The 20,125-nt window shown below is 42.8% G+C and overlaps 1 protein-coding gene across 1 annotated transcript in view; it reads right to left on the bottom strand.

Moving 5' to 3' along the window:
• Positions 1-18,285, bottom strand: part of arhgap17a (Rho GTPase activating protein 17a) — a 49,478-nt gene extending 31,193 nt beyond the window's left edge. The window contains 2 exon segments of the mRNA XM_046357096.1: positions 4,273-4,312; positions 17,729-18,285. Of these exon segments, the coding sequence (XP_046213052.1) occupies positions 4,273-4,312; positions 17,729-17,781 (93 nt within the window). The 5' untranslated portion in view covers positions 17,782-18,285.
• Positions 18,286-20,125: the final 1,840 nt, after the last annotated feature.

Here is a 20,125-nt window from a genome sequence, read left to right as displayed (position 1 = left end):
TGTAACAAGTCAGCTGACCTTCTGTGTGCTGTGCTTAAGCGCCATGCTGAGGGTATTGATCAACTATTTAAGCTCAGCCAGTGTTTTCTCCTCTCCCTTTAAATTAATCTAATCTGTCTGACCCTCACTATGGTGACTATTAATAGCCCTGGGCCCGTGGGTAAATGGAAGACAGACAAGCTAAGGCCTGGTCTGGCCCTGGGAAAGTGGACCAGAAGAACCCCTTACCCATGTCTCTTAACAAAAAAAACTAATCAAATGTTATGCGTCACATGCTTCATAAACAGGTGTACACTAACAGTGAAATGCTTTCTTGCGGGTCTGTTTCCAACAACGCAGAATTAAAGATGAATAAATATAAAGTGACATGAGCAATAAATACACAGTGAATAACAAAACCTAACTTTTCAGTTTTTGATTTGTTAAAAAAGTTTGAAATATCCAATAAATGTTGTTCCACTTCATGATTGTGTCCCACTTGTTGTTGATTCTTCACAAAAAAATACAGTTTTATATCTTTATGTTTGAAGCCTGAAATGTGGCAAAAGGTCGCAAAGTTCAAGGGGGCCGAATACTTTCGCAAGGCACTGTATGTAACAGTTTGGGCCGCCTGGCTCGTTGCAAACTGTCAACTAATTTGCCAGAATTGTACATAATTATGACATAACATTGAAGGTTTTGCAATGTAACAGCAATATTTAGAACTAGAGTTGCCACCTGTTCGATAAAATGCAGAATGGTTCCGTATTTCACTGAAAGAATAAACGTTGTTTTCAAAATGATAGTTCCGGATTTGACCATATTAATGTGTGTTTATTATATAATAAAGTCTATGATTAGATATTTGATAGAGCAGTCTGTCTGAGTGGTGGTAGGCAGCAGCAGGCTCGTAAGCATTCATTCAAACTTTACTGGATTTGCCAGCAGCTCTTAGCTATGCTTCAGGCACAGCGCTGTATATGACTTCATGCCTCTCAACTCCCGAGATTAGGCTGCCAATACTATAGTGTCTATAAGAACATCCAATTGTCAAAGGTATATAAAATACAAGTGGTATAGAGAGAAATAGGCGCCGCGTCATAATTCCTATAATAACTACAACCTAAAACTTCTTAACTTGGAATATTGAACCACTAGCTTTCATATGTTCTGAGCAAGGAACTTAAACATCAGCTTTTTTACATGGCACATATTGCACTTTTTTGCATTATTAAAACCAAATTGAACATGCTTCATTATTTATTTGAGACTAAATTTATTTTATTTATGTATTATATTAAGTTAAAATAAGTGTTCATTGTTCATTCTGTATTGTTGTAAATGTCATTATTACAAACTAATATATATATATTTTTAAATATTTTAAAATAGATAAAACCCGGCCGATCAATCGGTATCGGCTTTTTTTTGGGACATCCAATAACAGGTATCGGCATTGAAAAATCATAATCGGTCGACCTCTAGTATGTACCTTATTTCAGTCCACTTATCAGTCTACTCTGGCCTACTTGGAGTAGGATAGGGGAAAGGGGGATACCTAGTCAGTTGTACAACTGAATGGATTCAACTGAAATGTGTCTTCTGCATTTAACCCAACCCCTCGGAATCAGAGAGGTGTGGGGGACTGTCATAATTGACATCCACATCTTCGGCGCCTGGGGAACAGTGGGTTAACTGTCTTGCTCAGGGGCAGAACGACAGATTTTTACCTTGTCAGCTCAGGATTCAATCCAGCAATCTTTCGGTTACTGCCCCAACAACACAAGTGAGAGCGTGCGTAATTATACATGCCACATCGGGCAGCAGGTGAGCTAGTGTCGGACAATGTGGTGATGCGGCTTGTAGAACCTTGGGTTGGCAAGGGGAGACATTTCTTCACTTCACTGTCACCGGCAAACAAGTTTCTTGCAAAGAAAACAAGTCTGGATGGCACCATGAACAAAATGAGACTGGAGCTCCCTCCCTCTGCGCAAACAAGGCACCTGCACAGCTGTTGTATGCCTTCTAAACATTCCATCTCTGAGATCTACAGACAGTTCCTTGGACTTCACGCTATAGTTTCTGCTCTGACATGCACTGTCAACTGTGGGACCTTATATAGACAGGTGTGCTTCCTTCTAAATCATGTCCAAACAATTGAATTGGCCACAAGTGGACTCCAATCAAGTTGTACTGATGTCTCAAGGATGATTAAAGGAAATTGGATGCACCTGAGCTCAATTTGGAGTGTCATAGCAAAGAGGTGTGAATACTTCTGTAAATTAGATTTCTGCATGTCATTTTCAATACATTTGCAAAAATATGTTTTCACTGTCATTACTGTGTGTAAATGGGTGACAAAATAAACATCTATTGAATCAATTTTGAATTCAGGCTGTAACAAAATGTGTAATAAGTCAAGGGGTATGAATACCTTTTGAAGGCACAACAACAAGCAGACTAGGTAAATAGATCAACTTTTCTACTATGGGTTGTCTGACTTTTATATTCATTACTCAGCTTGCAGAGGTAAAGTAAATGTGGACTGTCCTAGCATCATTAAAGTGCACCTATTTTTACATGTTCCATATTTTTATGCCGTGGCGTAGCGCCACAGCTAAAAATGACTGCAGCGGAAACACTGACTAAACAAACAAACAAACAAACCAGAAGGATGTGAAAGAGCCAGACAGAAGTTGTTGTACTAACTGTGATCAGCTCAGAGCCTAGTTAGGTCTATGACGCATCCACTGAGCTGGGAATCGCCACTGTAATGTGACTGAGGAGTGTGTGTGCCAGGACTGATGAGAACACGTCCAGACAAGCACACAACACACTTAGCCAAAGAAGGGTGTGAGAGCTTGTCTGTGTCCAAACAAAAACAGCAGTAGCCTAAACCAGGGGTTCCCAAACTTTATCACGTCGGCTCCACTCTCGGCATTGGGAAACACCCCTCCCCCAGCATTGGGGAACATCCCTCCCCCCAGTCTATTTCTATGGGCACAAGCACAGTTCATGACCAACTGTTCACACCCCTCATTTGTGGAGAGAACATTTTGAAGGTTTAAAGCTTTTTCCTGCAGTTCTATACATTATGTCATGGGATGCAGAGCAAAGTTTACAGTTTTAAAGTGCATATCCTGCAATTCTACACATCCAGCTCTACTAGAGGTCTCATCTGTTTGGGCTGTTGACCACTCTTTAGCCTACTCATGTCATCTCAAGCATGCCATACATTTACAGCAGGCAAAACCAGAGCCAGCATGGATGCCAAACCCACTAACCCAGAGCATGCACGTATGGAATGACAAACACCGCAGAGAGGAGTTGGCTGAAGCAGAAACCCGATCAGTGGTGATCAAGCACCAGACACTCCAGTGCTTCTAGGGACACGAGAAAGATCCAACCGTGTGTTCTCAGACTAACATGGTAGCGTGAGAGACGTGACATGTGGAATACAAAGGAGTCTGAGTCACAGTGGGCCATGGAAGGTTGTTAGAGGAAGGTCGCACACAAAACGCCTTGGAGGGAAAAGAGAGTCAACTGTCAGATACGATAAAGTGTCCCCACCTCAGTAGTAGCTATTCATAACTGCTGTTGGACAGACACTTACTCCTTCCATGACAACGCCTCATACTGCTTCTAAATAGGACACTGTCATGCTAGTTGTCACTCAAATGCTGTGTGTTTGGGTCCCATGACGTTTTCATTCCAGTATACTTCTCTCCAGTCAAACGCATGCTATTTATCTAACGTGACTGAAAGAGAACAAGGCTTGAAACAACAGCAGGAGCCTGTCTTTTCAACAGGGTTGTTTCTGTACACGCCCTCTCTGACTTTAAATGGGGTGGAGAAAACCAAAAGAACAATAACATTCCGGAATGACAGAAATAAAAGTGTTGAGTGTATGGAATGTCTTCACTGAGCAACAGGAATTCTGAAGGACTCCACCTGCTGTCTCTAGACTCAATGGGAATTTCCATGGGAACCAGACTACACACAGCACCGGAGGAGACCCAGAGCATCAAACTAAATTGAACTGAAATTAAATGAATATAATATACACACACATTGTCTTTACTTTGCACTACTAGTACCAAAGATTGTCAAATTTCCTGGCAGAGTGTTACATTTTGTCACCAACATGAGGAAGAATGACATCTGTAACTCAGCTAAGAGCCTCTTGTATTCACATATGCTGAGTCCGCAGTTCCATTGACTTACTGTACAGCACGTAATGGGAGAGTTGGTAGTGTAAATGCAAAAATGTAGCCTAGGTAATGATTTATTTACCTGTAGAAGGTCATCGCTGAGGACTTCTGTTTTCTCTGCTCTGTGGATGAGAAAACACAACAGGAGATTAGGTTTGACAGCTACTGATTAGAGACACTTTGTATATGCAAACACTGTCAATACAATGAGGCCTTTCCAGACAGACTAGATTCCACACAGTGCAGAAGAACAGGGTCAGGTATTATGTGGGTAGTGATCATGTGAACCACTGCACTAGCCTGGGTACCAACCACACTGTTTGAAATGTATTATACAACACAACTATGGTACATTGTTGCCTCGGTGAGACAGAAGCAGACTGGCACCTAGTATAGAAAACCACATGAAAGCCTGAGCACTATCGGTTTACATGGTGGGGTTTAGAGCCCGACCGATAAACAGGTTGACCGATATTGTCGGCTGATATTAGCCTTTCACAGAAATATTTGTATCGGTCTTTATTTCACATATAAAGAACAGATATTATATACAGTACAAGTCAAAAGTTTGGACACACCCACTTATTCAAGGGTTTTTCTTAATTTATTACTATTTTCTACATTGTAGAATAATAGTGAAGACATCAAAACTATGAAATAACAGATGGAATCATGTTGTAACCCAAAAAGTGTTCAATCAAAATTAGAGGTCATCGGACGAGTTTTATATATTCGTTTGTAATAACGACAATTACAACAATACTGAATGAATAATTAACACTTATTTTAACTTAATATAACGCATCAATAAAATCTATTTAGTCATTACATTACATTTACATTTAAGTCATTTAGCAGACGCTCTTATCCAGAGCGACTTACAAATTGGTGCATTCACCTTATGACATCCAGTGGAACAGTCACTTTACAATAGTGCAAAATAAATAATAAAACATGTTCAACTTGGTTTAAATAATGCAAAAACAAAGTGTTGGAGAAGAACGTAATAGTGAATTATGTGCCATGTAAAAAAGCTAACGTTTAAGTTCCTTGCTCGGAACACGAGAACATATGAAAGCTGGTGGTTCCTTTCAACACGAGTCTTCAATATTCCCAGGTAAGAAGTTTTAAGTTGTAGTTATTATAGGACTATTTTGCTCTATACTAGAGGTCGACCGATTCATCTGAATGGCCGATTAATTAGGGCAGATTTCAAGTTTCATAATCATCGGAAATCAGTTTTTTTGGGTGCCGATTTGCTGACTTTTTAAAAATACCTTTATTTTACTAGGCAAGTCAGTTAAGAACACATTCTTATGTTCAATTACGGCCTAGGAACGGTGGGTTAACTGCCTTGTTCAGGGGCAGAACGACAGATTCTCACCTTGTCAGCTCGGGGGATCCAATCTTGCAACCTTACAGTTAACTAGTCCAACGCAATAACGACCTGCCTGTCTCTCATTGCACTCCAAGGAGACTGCCTGTTACGCGAATGCAGTAAGCCAAGCTAAGTTGCTAGCTAGCATTAAACGTACCTTATAAAAAACAATCAATTATAATCCCTAGTTAACTACACATGGTTGATATTACTAGATATTATCTAGCGTGTCCTGCGTTACATATAATCTGACTGAGCATACAAGCATACAAGTATCTAAGTATCTGATTGAGTGGTGGTAGGCAGAAGCAGGCGCGTAAACAATCATTCAAACAGCCCTTTTGTGCATTTTGCCAGCAGCTCTTCGTTGTGCGTCAAGCATTGCGCTGTTTATGACTTCAAGCCTATCAACTCAATAGAAGACAAAACCAGGAACAAACCAAAAAAGACAGGCTTTTGAAAAATTAACTATTTTTCATAAAATTGTACAGTTATCTTAGCTAGCTGAATTGCTAGCAGAATTGTTTACTTGTTGCTAAGCAGTTGCTAGGGACTCTCCTGGAAGAAGCTAGCTAGCTTATAAAGAATAACAACAAAAAATATCTAGTTAACAGAAGAAAGGAAGACAAAATAAGGACAAAAGGACAGAAGAAAAAGGAAAAGAAAGAGGACAACAAAGTGAAACAGTCAGCACTTCTATTGCAACTTCGTATTTCGTCGTCCTAACGTAGTCTACACTGCTATCTGCCCAGCAGCTAGCCAGCTAGCAAACGTCCACCGTCTACCGAATAGCAGCACTGTAGAAACTATTACACTCAACTGAACGACTTGATTAGTGTAGTGTTAGCTAGCTACATAGTTGTCTTTGCTGTCTTCGTATCCAAGATAATTGTGTAGTTTAGAGCATGTAGTCTTAGAGTGATTATCTTAATTTACCGAGGTTAGCTAGCCAGCTATTTGTCGTCCTTAACGTAGGAGACTCTGCTAGCTAGCCAACAGCTAGCCAACAGCTAGCCAACGTCTACTGAATAGAACTTCCGCACTCAACAACCCGATCGCATTCCGCTTCGCTCCACAGGTAGTATCACATTTTTCATTTAATTTCTTTACAGCACAACGGTTTGATTTGTTTGATCGTAGCTAGCTACATAGCTAGCTACATAGCCGTCTGTGTATCAAAGATAATTGTGTAGTCTAGAGCGATTTTCTAGGTTAGCTAGCCAGCTATTGTCGTTCTTTTAACGCAACGTAACGTAATCAACACTGCTAGCTAGCCAGCTAGCCCCCAAATAGCAGCACTGTAGAAACTATTACACTCAACGGAACGACTTGATTCGTGTAGTGTCAACAACGCAGCCACTGCCAGCTAGCCTACAAAGTCAACAACGCAGCCACTGCCAGCTAGCCTACTTCAGCAGTACTGTATCATTTTAATCATTTTAGTCAATAAGATTCTTGCTACGTAAGCTTAACTTTCTGAACATTCGAGACGTGTAGTCCACTTGTCATTCCAATCTCCTTGCATTAGCGTAGCCTCTTCTGTAGCCTGTCAACTATGTGTCTGTCTATCCCTGTTCTCTCCTCTCTGCACAGACCATACAAACGCTCCACACCGCGTGGCCGCTGCCACCCTAATCTGGTGGTCCCAGCGCGCACGACCCACGTGGAGTTCCAGGTCTCCGGTAGCCTCTGGAACTGCCGATCTGCGGCCAACAAGGCAGAGTTAATCTCAGCCTATGCCTCACTCCAGTCCCTCGACTTCTTGGCACTGACAGAAACATGGATCACCACAGATAACACTGCTACTCCTACTGCTCTCTCTTCGTCCGCCCACGTGTTCTCGCACACCCCGAGAGCTTCTGGTCAGCGGGGTGGTGGCATCGGGATCCTTATCTCTCCCAAGTGGTCATTCTCTCTTTCTCCTTACCCATCTGTCTATCGCCTCCTTTGAATTTCATGCTGTCACAGTTACCAGCCCTTTCAAGCTTAACATCCTTATCATTTATCGCCCTCCAGGTCCCCTCGGAGAGTTCATCAATGAGCTTGATGCATTGATAAGCTCCTTTCCTGAGGACGGCTCACCTCTCACAGTTCTGGGCGACTTTAACCTCCCCACGTCTACCTTTGACTCATTCCTCTCTGCCTCCTTTCCACTCCTCTCCTCTTTTGACCTCACCCTCTCACCTTCCCCCCCTACTCACAAGGCAGGCAATACGCTCGACCTCATCTTTACTAGATGCTGTTCTTCCACTAACCTCATTGCAACTCCCCTCCAAGTCTCCGACCACTACCTTGTATCCTTTTCCCTCTCGCTCTCATCCAACACTTCCCACACTGCCCCTACTCAGATGGTATCGCGCCGTCCCAACCTTCGCTCTCTCTCCCCCGCTACTCTCTCCTCTTTCATCCTATCATCTCTTCCCTCTGCTCAAACCTTCTCCAACCTATCTCCTGATTCTGCCTCCTCAACCCTCCTCTCCTCCCTTTCTGCATCCTTTGACTCTCTATGTCCCCTATCTTCCAGGCCGGCTCGGTCCTCCCCTCCCGCTCCGTGGCTTGACGACTCATTGCAAGCTCACAGAACAGGACTCCGGGCAGCCGAGCGGAAATGGAGGAAAACTCGCCTCCCTGCGGACCTGGCATCCTTTCGCTCCCTCCTCTCTACATTTTCCTCCTCTGTCTCTGCTGCTAAAGCCACTTTCTACCACTCTAAATTCCAAGCATCTGCCTCTAACCCTAGGAAGCTCTTTGCCACCTTCTCCTCCCTCCTGAATCCTCCCCCCCCCCCTCCTCCCTCTCTGCAGATTACTTCGTCAACCATTTTGAAAAGAAGGTCGACGACATCCGATCCTCGTTTGCTAAGTCAAACGACACCGCTGGTTCTGCTCACACTGCCCTACCCTGTGCTCTGACCTCTTTCTCCCCTCTCTCTCCAGATGAAATCTTGCGTCTTGTGACGGCCGGCCGCCCAACAACCTGCCCGCTCGACCCTATCCCCTCCTCTCTTCTCCAGACCATTTCCGGAGACCTTCTCCCTTACCTCACCTCGCTCATCAACTTATCCCTGACCGCTGGCTACGTCCCTTCCGTCTTCAAGAGAGCGAGAGTTGCACCCCTTCTGAAAAAACCTACACTCGATCCCTCCGATGTTAACAACTACAGACCAGTATCCCTTTCTTTTCTCTCCAAAACTCTTGAACGTGCCGTCCTTGGTCAGCTCTCCCGCTATCTCTCTCAGAATGACCTTCTTGATCCAAATCAGTCAGGTTTCAAGACTAGTCATTCAACTGAGACTGCTCTTCTCTGTATCACGGAGGCGCTCCGCACCGCTAAAGCTAACTCTCTCTCCTCTGCTCTCATCCTTCTAGACCTATCGGCTGCCTTCGATACTGTGAACCATCAGATCCTCCTCTCCACACTCTCCGAGTTGGGCATCTCCGGCGCGGCCCACGCTTGGATTGCGTCCTACCTGACAGGTCGCTCCTACCAGGTGGCGTGGCGAGAATCTGTCTCCTCACCACGCGCTCTCACCACTGGTGTCCCCCAGGGCTCTGTTCTAGGGCCTCTCCTATTCTCGCTATACACCAAGTCACTTGGCTCTGTCATAACCTCACATGGTCTCTCCTATCATTGCTATGCAGACGACACACAATTAATCTTCTCCTTTCCCCCTTCTGATGACCAGGTGGCGAATCGCATCTCTGCATGTCTGGCAGACATATCAGTGTGGATGACGGATCACCACCTCAAGCTGAACTTCGGCAAGACGGAGCTGCTCTTCCTCCCGGGAAGGACTGCCCGTTCCATGATCTCGCCATCACGGTTGACAACTCCATTGTGTCCTCCTCCCAGAGCGCTAAGAACCTTGGCGTGATCCTGGACAACACCCTGTCGTTCTCAACTAACATCAAGGCGGTGGCCCGTTCCTGTAGGTTCATGCTCTACAACATCCGCAGAGTACGACCCTGCCCCACACAGGAAGCGGCGCAGGTCCTAATCCAGGCACTTGTCATCTCCCGTCTGGATTACTGCAACTCGCTGTTGGCTGGGCTCCCTGCCTGTGCCATTAAACCCCTACAACTCATCCAGAACGCCGCAGCCCGTCTAGTGTTCAACCTTCCCAAGTTCTCTCACGTCACCCCGCTCCTCCGCTCTCTCCACTGGCTTCCAGTTGAAGCTCGCATCCGCTACAAGACCATGGTGCTTGCCTACGGAGCTGTGAGGGGAACGGCACCTCAGTACCTCCAGGCTCTGATCAGGCCCTACACCCAAATAAGGGCACTGCGTTCATCCACCTCTGGCCTGCTCGCCTCCCTACCACTGAGGAAGTACAGTTCCCGCTCAGCCCAGTCAAAACTGTTCGCTGCTCTGGCTCCCCAATGGTGGAACAAACTCCCTCACGACGCCAGGACAGCGGAGTCAATCACCACCTTCCGGAGACACCTGAAACCCCACCTCTTTAAGGAATACCTAGGATAGGATAAAGTAATCCTTCTCACCCCCCTTAAAATATTTAGATGCACTATTGTAAAGTGGCTGTTCCACTGGATGTCATAAGGTGAATGCACCAATTTGTAAGTCGCTCTGGATAAGAGCGTCTGCTAAATGACTTAAATGTAAATGTAACTCCCGAGATGAGGCTGGTGTAACCGAAGTGAAATGGCTAGCAAGTTAGCGCGCGCTAACTAGAGGGACGGAAGCTATACTGTTACACTGGCAATACTATAGTGCCTATAAGAACATCCAATAGTCAAAGGTTAATGAAATACAAATGGTATAGATGGAAATAGTCCGATAATAACTACAACCTAAAACTTCTTACCTGGGAATATTGAAGACTCATGTTAAAAAAGGAACCACCAGCTTTCATATGTTCTCATGTTCTGAGCAAGGAACTGAAACGTTAGCTTTCTTACATGGCACATATTGCACTTTTACTTTCTTCTCCAACACTTTGTTTTTGCATTATTTAAACCAAATTGAACATGTTTCATTATTTACTTGAGGCTAAATTGATTTTATTGATGTATTATATCAAGTTAAAATAAGTGTTCATTCAGTATTGTTGTAATTGTCATTATTACAAATAAATAAAATAAAAATCAGCCGATTAATCGGCTTTTTTGGTCCTCCAATAATTGGTATCGGCGTTGAAAAATCATAATTGGTCGACCTCTATTGTCTATACCACTTGTATTTCATATACCTTTGACTATTGGATGTTCTAATAGGCACTTCAGTATTGCCAGCCTAATATCGGGAGTTGATAGGCTTGAAGTCATAAACAGCACTGTGCCTAAAGCATTGCGAAGAGCTGCGGGCAAACACAGTAAAGTTTGAATGAATGCTTACGAGCCTGCTGCTGCCTACCACCGCTCAGACTGCTCTATCAAATAGACTTAATTATACTATAATAAATCACAGAAATATGAGCCTTTGGTCATTAATATGGTCAAATCCGGAAACTATCATTTCAAAAACAGAACGTTTATTCTTTCAGTGAAATACGGAACCGTTCTCTATTTTATCTAACGGGTGTCAACCCTAAGTCTAAATATTGCTGTTACATTGCACAACCTTCAATGTTATGTCATAATTATGTCAAATTCTGGCAAATTAGCTCGCAGCAAGCCAGGCGGCCCAAACTGCATATACCCCGACTCTGCGTGCAATGAACGCAAGAGAAGTGACACAATTTCCCTAGTTAATATTGCCTGCTACCATTAATTTATTTCAACTAAATAGGCAGGTTTTAAAAAATCTACTTCTGTGTGTTAATTTGCAGAAATGCATTAATATTTATGGTTAGGTACATCCGTGCAACGATTGTGCTTTTGTTAAATCATGACCAGTTTGGCGAAGTAGGCTGTGATTCGATGATAAATTAACAGGCACCACATTGATTATATGCAACGCAGGACAAGCTAGTTAACCTAGTAATATCAACCATGTGTAGTTAACTAGTGATTGTTAAGATTGATTGTTTTTTATAAGATAAGTTTAATGCTAGCTAGCAACTTACCATGGCTCCTTTCTGTACTCCCGTAACAGGTGGTCAGCCTGCCACGCAATTCCTCGTGAGGTGCAATGTAATCGGCATCCAAAAATGCTGATTACCCATTGTTGTGAAAATTTGAAGAAAAATAAATAAATAGGCCCTTATTAATTCAGCCATGGCGATTAATCGGTCTACCTCTACTACAGACCTTGGTTCGATTCCAGGCTGCATTCATTTAGGAACCGGGCTGCTTCCCGAGCGTGAGCCAGGTGCCCCGTACAAAGCCAATGGTGAAGTTAAATTTAGTCTCAAAAGAAAATTGACATAACCTAGCTAGATTAAGCACGTGGAATAATGAGTAGGATTCTGTCATTTCATACCTCAGCAAAGAGACGATGTAATATTGCATGTGACCAACATGTTGAAAATGGTGCTTTCACACAAGACTCCATAGTCCATTCCCTCTCTCCCCCTCCCCCATACCTTTCTATTCCTCCTACAAGTCAAGTAACCCGTTTTGTAGCTTGTAACGTTTCCCCTTGCCAACTGGTCCTAGTAATAGTTTCACTGTTAAGGTCCCACTGCTTAGGTTTAGGCTGATGTACAGCGAAAAGTTCTCAGGTCAGATGTTAAACAGCAGACAGTCAGTAACTGGAGCCCTAAACTCAGCAGAGTCCCTCCTCTCCTCCAAAAACTGGGCTCTTTGCACTATAGTAACCTTGTGACAGTGGTGGACAGCTGCTTCCAATTACAACCCAGAGAGAGGCATGGTAAGTGAGCGAGAGAGAGAAAAAAAAGAGAAAGAGATGGAGGCTAAGAGAGAAAGATGGAGGCAGAAAGAGAAGGAGAACGAGAGAAAGGGGCTGCGAACCAAGCCCCAAAACCAAATCCAGCGAGGATTCAAGTCAAAGTTTTCTGGAGACGTGCCTGAAGCCAAGCAGCTTGGTGGGGTCACATGGTGTGTGGACATTCAACCTCAGAAACCAGAAGACATGGGGCTGCGTTCCAAATGGCAAAAGTAGTGCACTAATAGGGGGCCATTTTTGTACAAACATGGTTCGAGCAGCAGCAGGCAGCCAGGGCCAGAGGGGACATATGAGACTCACATCACTCACCACATCTACAGCACTCCAGAGAGAAACACACTTTAAAACATATTACTAAACCACAGGTCAGAATCCCTCTAGCTGTCTCCCATTTATTGCCTCTGTGTTATATAGCAGTTCAGAGTACATGGAATGAGTCTGCATGGAATTATTGACTAAGAGCACCAATCAATTATATTTGCATGGTTATTTGGTGTATAAACAAATGAGTAGCAGTAGCCTATATCTAACAACATAAAAGCCACACTCGCTCATCCAGACAAACTAAACTGCGTCACTAAAAACAAAAATAGACCTAGTATAATGTCCCAGCCCAGGAGCAACAAAACAATTGTTTAGCATCTCTCAGCTGACCTGGGCTATCAAAGTGAATGGAGCTGAGTGACTACACAAGGCTCTGTAGAACTGTTACACTCACCACGAGGTATCTTTGTGACCTAGCTAGCTATAGCAACAACAGTCACTTGGATCACTGAACAACATAACAGTTAGGCTGCACCCTGCCACCTAAGAATTATCCCCATGGCAACGTGCTGGAGATGGTAAATGAATACTCTATCCGGTTTCTACAATGGAGGGGCTGTTGCTGGCCTTTTCACCACAATCAATTTGGAGAAGAGGTTGAGTTTGTCATATTAGCAACAGTTGGCAGCTCAGGGCTCACAACATAATGGATATTGGACAGATGAAATTATAGGACTTGTGCACAACTGAATACTTACAGGTGTGAAATAGCATGCTGTTATGCTGTTGCCGTCTGGTTTCATAGCCACGGGAAAGTGTGGGGTGGTGCGATTTTTTTCCGGCACCGGGGGGGGGGGCTAATACAGGACTAGAACAGGCCCGGAGCACTACTCTTGTGAAGATTTTATTTGTAAAGGTTTTATTATTTATTTGTATTATTCTGATTTTGCAAGGGGTGCTGCAGTATCTTCAGCACCCTTACTGTGTCCAGTTTTACAAGGAGATGTTGTGCCACTGAGCACACTTCTGACCAGTCAATTTCAGTGTTGCATGGACCTACCACCTAGACACCCAACCCTTTGAGAACTAGGGAACTGAAGAATGTCTTGTGGTTTTAAACAACTTACTGTGTAGAGATGTGCAACCTGTCTGCCTGTGACAAACTGTGCCTATATTCTTTCCTTAATCCTTCTACCACTCTGCTGGAACAGGCTCAGTCTTATCACCAGATCTTATCACACTAGATTCAGCAGAGTTACCTCACCAGGTCCATCAGAACTTGGGGAGTTGAGAGTTAAAATCAAGAAACAAGAGTAGGCAAGGATTCACATCCTCTTCTACACAGGTACTTCTGTAGCGTTCGTCACACCAGTGTTTTTCACCCATTTTCTCTTCTTAGAAACAGCACTTCTCTGGCAGGCCATTTCCTGTTTGGAGAATAATAAGGAGAGATTTCCTCTGAGTGGCTGACTGCTGAACGCAGTGTTCTGCTCCGGCACAATCACAGGAACCCAGGGACAGGCTAAAGGCCCTTCTCTATCACACACAACAAGCACACACACATTCATGCTCACATGCACGCTCGTAACTCGCACATGCGCTCACATGTATACTTGTACTCCCACACTCCCACAGGTCTGCTTTCCACATCACACACACTCCTGATTCAATGTTAGTTAAATACAGTGAGGAAATGATTAGTATTCCAGCAGTCCTGTCTGTTCACCCTGAGCCAGTGGCACAGCGCTGAAGGTACATTAAAGGGATACTCTGAGCACTCAGGATACGGTTACACTCAAACTCACCAGGATTATCTGGGTATGGCAACTTGGATGTCTCTCTATGCTAACTACACTGTCATTCAAAAGATGCCAATTGGAAAGATGTACAGAGTAGCTTAGCCTTGCAGATCTTTTCTAGAATTAGAGCTAGGCCCTGAACATTGTTTCTCCCCATAGAATTAGAGTTTGTAGAACGGATGGACATTCCAATTCAATGCTATGTTCCATTCCACAATCCACATGTGGCATTCTAGGTGACTTTTGATCCTTAGACCAGAGCAGAGCAAGATTCCCCAGTCTGAGATCTTATCTTGGCTGTGTCTCAAAACTCTGCAATTGCTTCCTTTCCAAGTCACCTTTTCTCCATCAGCACTGAAAGGACTGGATAGGTTTCCAACTTGTTCTTTCACCTATCATTATGTTCTGCCAGATCAGAGATCATGGCAGTAGTAACATTAAGCTAGTTAAAACTATTAGAGCCACAACCATTGCGTGTTGTGCAATGTGTATCATCTCTAGTCATGTGTTCACTCAGAGAAGCCAAGGAGACCTTCTGTACCATCCTGTGCTGGGCTCTCCCCAAGCCCATAGCTAAAAGTTATATTCATACTCCCACGCAGTACCCCTCACACTTCAGCCCCACGTAATGATAACAGGTCAGGGCCCGGTTTCCCAATAGAGATGGAATTTAGGTGTTTTAAGGATGCACCTTTCCTACAACGGCCGAAGATGTAACATGTGTTTCCCAAAACACCATGCAGAGAGAAAGGTAGCTAAGTGCGTCGTTAGAGAATATGTCGGTACTGATATGATCGAAAGAAAGTGAAAGTGCTCTCGGATCAGCTTTCGCGATTCAAATCTTTACTTAACATTAGAATTATATTACCACCTATAGCTGCAAATATTGAGGCGGCTTATTCCAATAAAAATCCAACGAATCACAGATTTGGCACATCATTGTGCACATGAAAGGCTACACATGAAATACCGAGACAAATTAGATAGTGGTCTACAAGTAGCTAAATAAAACGCAATTGAACATTAAAATGTATTTCAATATGATTAATATAGGCCTATAGCCTACTGTTTTAATTTCATGCATATTTTTTAAACAATGCTTGTTTATACCATTGAAAAGACATTGGTAACATTGTATTTGTGGTCAACTTTGTTCTGAAGTTATCAGCGGTCAGAGAGAGACAAGTAACTCATGTGATTCTACGTTTAGCGGATATCTTGTGTATAAAGTGATGTGGGAGAGCAAAAAAAAGCATCTTACGACACACTTTGCTGTTCTACAAGTGGTCTGAGGCAGGCGTTAGATTACGAGCCGTTTTCAAGTTCAACATTAATAACGATGGTTTTGGGAAACCACTCAGATATTAAACGATGCTCCTACGAAGGTTCTAAAGATTAATTTAGCCTCAAGATTATTTTGGTAAACCTGGACCTGGCCAGACAACAACACTGGCTGTGTATTCTACTAGCTACTGTCTGCAAGGCAGGGCAGTCCTCCTTTTCAAGGATACTGTTACAGGGAGGTTCTATATCTCTCTCCATGGATAAAAGCCTACGGAATTAGTGATTCGTTGACAAGATATTACACTTATTCAAAGGGCTGCTCTCTCAAGGGTAGATCCATTACTGGTGATTAGGCCAGGGGCCCTAGACTATGGTTGAGAGTGAGAAGAGACATTGAGGCACTATCGTGCCATACTTATCTCAGGCATTAGACACTAGCTTGGTTAATGCATTAAATCTTGCTGACTGTGTGTAGTTTTGCATGCCAAATGCAACTCGACTGTTTGAATCGGCAGTTTCAGTTTAAGTCTGAGTGAAAGTGGAATGGAAGAGCATGGCGTGGCTCCATTACCGCAAGCACACCTGTGCTCTTTTGAGCCACACAAGGGTAAAAAAGCATGTTATCTCTTGGTTAGCAACAGTTAATATGAACTTGATCACTCATCCTGGCTACCTCAGCAGATTAGGCTGACATGGCATTGAAGTGACATGGCCAGCCAACAGAGCTGGAGGACTGGTGACTCACTGATGGACTGGCATCCCAAAACATTGCTTGAATATCTTCACTAGGTAGGAATCCATCCAATTTCAGACAGATTTTCATGTGAATATTCTAAAACCTTCATAAAACAATGAGCATTTTCCTACCAGAGATGTTTCCATTGAACTACATTTTGGTGGATAAATGCCTGTGCGTTAAATTGGTTTCCATCGCATTTTCAACTCTGCTGACGTTTGACACAAACTTGCGTTATATCCAGTAGCAAATGTGCCCACTCTGGTCTTGGTATATGAGCTCTAGCCAACAGCTAGCAGATACAGTGCGGGTAGACTACCAACCTACAGTATGAGATTATTATGGATAACATTGATCATCATGTCACCAGAATAAGACCCTCGATATTTATTGGAAATTAGCATCAACCTCATCACCTTGCACATTCACCACCCTGTGAAGTTCACCATTTACTTCATCTGTAGCCTAATAACCTACATGCTTTCCGGAGTCCTAGTGGGAGGACCACACGACATATCATAGCGTGACTCCCAAGTCTACTTCGATATGATGATTATCAATATTTGGCATGAAGGAGTTTCCACGGCCATTTCTCGCATGATACATTTTACCGACACAAAAATATCCCACCATGTCGAATGAACAAATTGCATTAATACAATTGTTCCGTCACTTCACCTTTCCATCAGCCCGGACGTGATTGTTTTTTTTGATGAATAACCAGCCAGGTTAATGTCAGTTAAATTGGGGACAAAAACTGTTGCAGGGCATGCACTTTTTGTACCATTTCCAGCGTAAGCCATTTGTGGCTCGGCCACGTGAAGTAGGTCGTCACAGTCCTTGGATAACAGCTGTCAAATGTCTTTAAGCTCAGCAGTAGATGATGTGCAAATCTGGCCGTTACCGATGTAAATGTGCGATATGCATGCTGGCGAAGAGACGTTACATGGTGAATTTAGCATCACATGTTTAGACTTCCAGCCATGGTACAAACCGTTCATAGCAAGCAACAGATGTGAACTGTTTAGGAAACCTCACCACTTTTCCTCGATTAACAAAGCTCCAAATTAAATGGGACAACATTCACGTTAGCTCTAGCCTTGACATGACCAGTTATTGATAGAAAACATGTATTTTCTAGACAACTGAACTGACAATACGGCATACGAACGCCATAGAAAATCAGGGCAACATCCCTACCCCCAACGCCGCAATAAAGACAAAACTAGCTAACGTTAGCTAGCTAAATTTAACAACAGCCAACATTACTTGCCTGCCAACTGTTTGGTTGGCGAGTTGTTTCATCCGATTGAACTGTTTCTTCATTTTGCGTCCTTCTCCAGTGGAGTCTTGCGACGTTTTAGAGCTGGAAAAGTAACTCCTGCGATGTGCTTCATCAGACGAGGTTGGTCATGAAGTTCACAATAGCCAGCTAGCTTTTTGTCGAAGATTAGCTTGCAGCTAGCTAAGCTATGAACCAATTAAAATAGCTAACTTACTGTGGCTAGTCACTTTTTAGATAGTTTAGTCTAGCCTTCAAGTAGTTGTTTCAGAAAAAAGCTATTCCCTCGCAAGCTGACGACATGGTTAAAGCTATGTATATGATCAAAAAGCTATCCAGAGTTCCACTGACTGGTTGCAGCCTTTACATTGCTGAATATCTGGCTGGCTACTCAACGTCGACCGCTTTTCCCAACCAGCTTGCAGCTCTCCCCTCTTTGCCAGCACAAGCTGAGGGCGTTGAATGGGTGGCAGGAAGTATACGTAGCAAAAGCATCCATCCGTCTAACACCATCCCCAGCACTGCTAAATGTGCAGACTGTGTAATTTGGGCTAGTTTACGAAAGTAATCTTTCTCGCTCCCGTGATACAATACAGTACTGCAATAATTTGCACTGACCTCACAACCTCACTAGAATTGTGATCATGAAGACATTGAACATGCCTACAGAATTATACAGTAACATTTAACCATACCTATTAAAACAGTCAGTTGAGTTGAAATATCAAACTGTTATTCAATGACATACAGTACCAGTCAAAAGTTTGGACACACCTACTCATTCAATGGTTTTTCTTTATTGTTTTACTATTTTCTACATTGTAGAATAATTTTGAAGACATCAAAACTATGAAATAACACACATGGAATCATGTAGTAACCAAAAAAAGTGTTAAACAAATCTAAATATATTTTGTAAGAAGCCACCGTTTGCCTTGATGACAGCTTTGCACACGCTTGGCATTCTCTCAACCAGCTTCACGAGGTAGTCACCTGGAATGCATTTCAATTAACAGGTGTGCCTTGTTAATAGTTCATTTGTGGAATATATTTCCTTCGTAATGTGTTTGAGCCAAACGTTGTGTTGTGACAAGGTAGTGCTGGTATACAGAAGATAGACCAAGTCCATATTATGGCAATAATAACTCAAATAAGCAAATAAAAATGACAGTCCATAATGACTTTAAGACATGAAGTTCAGTCAATGTGGAAAATGTCAAGAATTTAAAAAGTTGCTTCAAGTGCAGTCGCAAAAACTATCAAGCGCTATGATGAACTGGCTTTCATGAGGACCGCCACAGGAAAGAAAGTTCATTAGAGTTACCAGCCTCAGAAATTGCAGCCCAAATAAATGCTTCACAGAGTTCAAGTAACAGACACATCTCAACATCAACTGTTCAGAGGAGACTGCGTGAATCAGGCCTTCATGGTCGAATTGCTGCGAAGAAATCACGACTAAAGGACACCAATAAGAAGAAGAGACTTGCTTGGGCCAAGGAAAACAAGCAATTGACATTAGACCGGTGGAAATCTGTCCTTTGGTTTGATGAGTCCACATTTTAAATGTTTGGTTCCAACGGCTGTCTTTGTAAATACAGCAGCCAATGGAACTCACCGGTAGTTTGAAGAAAGAGTGAACGCGAGATGGGGGATAGGTTATAGCAGTTATTTATTCCGACCCATAACCATTCAATCAATCTTTGTGAAGAGAAGTCAAAGCATTCTGCATCTAATTCTAGTCCTGTATTATTCAAGGGTGTCATTATAATGATGAAGATATGGACAAGGGAACGTATTTAATTTAACTGTTTAAAGCGGGGAAGGGCTGAAGCAACAATAGAGAAAGAAAGAATCGGTAGGCTAATAACATTAGGGGAAATATATATGCATCAGCCTACTAATTATACAAATAGTCCGTATTATATTTCAAAAATGAAATAAAATTCGTTAGCCTATACTTGTAACTTTGTAGGCCGCATGTGTTGCAGCAGAATCGCATGTTCTCTTCTGCTTTATCATGGTTTGAACTATGTGCGTAATTCCAGTCCATACAATACTGTATAATACAGTACAGTAATACAGTTCATACTCAAAAAGATTAGCCTACTGATTCATTTATTTACCTAAGAGAGCATATAGCTAGTTACATCTATGGGCGTTCATGTTTTTCTGTCGTGCGTAATGCGCAGTAGCCTATATCATATAGGCTATGGATTGGATAACAGCACAATCATTTGGCCTTTTTTGGGCTTGGGCTCATTAACATTAAATGTTGTTTATGTAGGGCTCGTAAAATGTATTTAATATATGGCTCATCAGGCTCAGGTAGTATCAGGTTTGAATTTTCATGCTGATCAAAGCTTTAATCAAATCCAGACATATTTAAAT

The sequence above is a fragment of the Oncorhynchus gorbuscha genome, linkage group LG07 (genome assembly GCF_021184085.1).
Source record: "Oncorhynchus gorbuscha isolate QuinsamMale2020 ecotype Even-year linkage group LG07, OgorEven_v1.0, whole genome shotgun sequence".
In the NCBI taxonomy this organism is placed as follows: Eukaryota; Metazoa; Chordata; class Actinopteri; order Salmoniformes; family Salmonidae; genus Oncorhynchus; species Oncorhynchus gorbuscha.
Note: the sequence above shows the minus strand (reverse complement) of the source record. Positions and strands in the feature narration are given on the sequence as shown.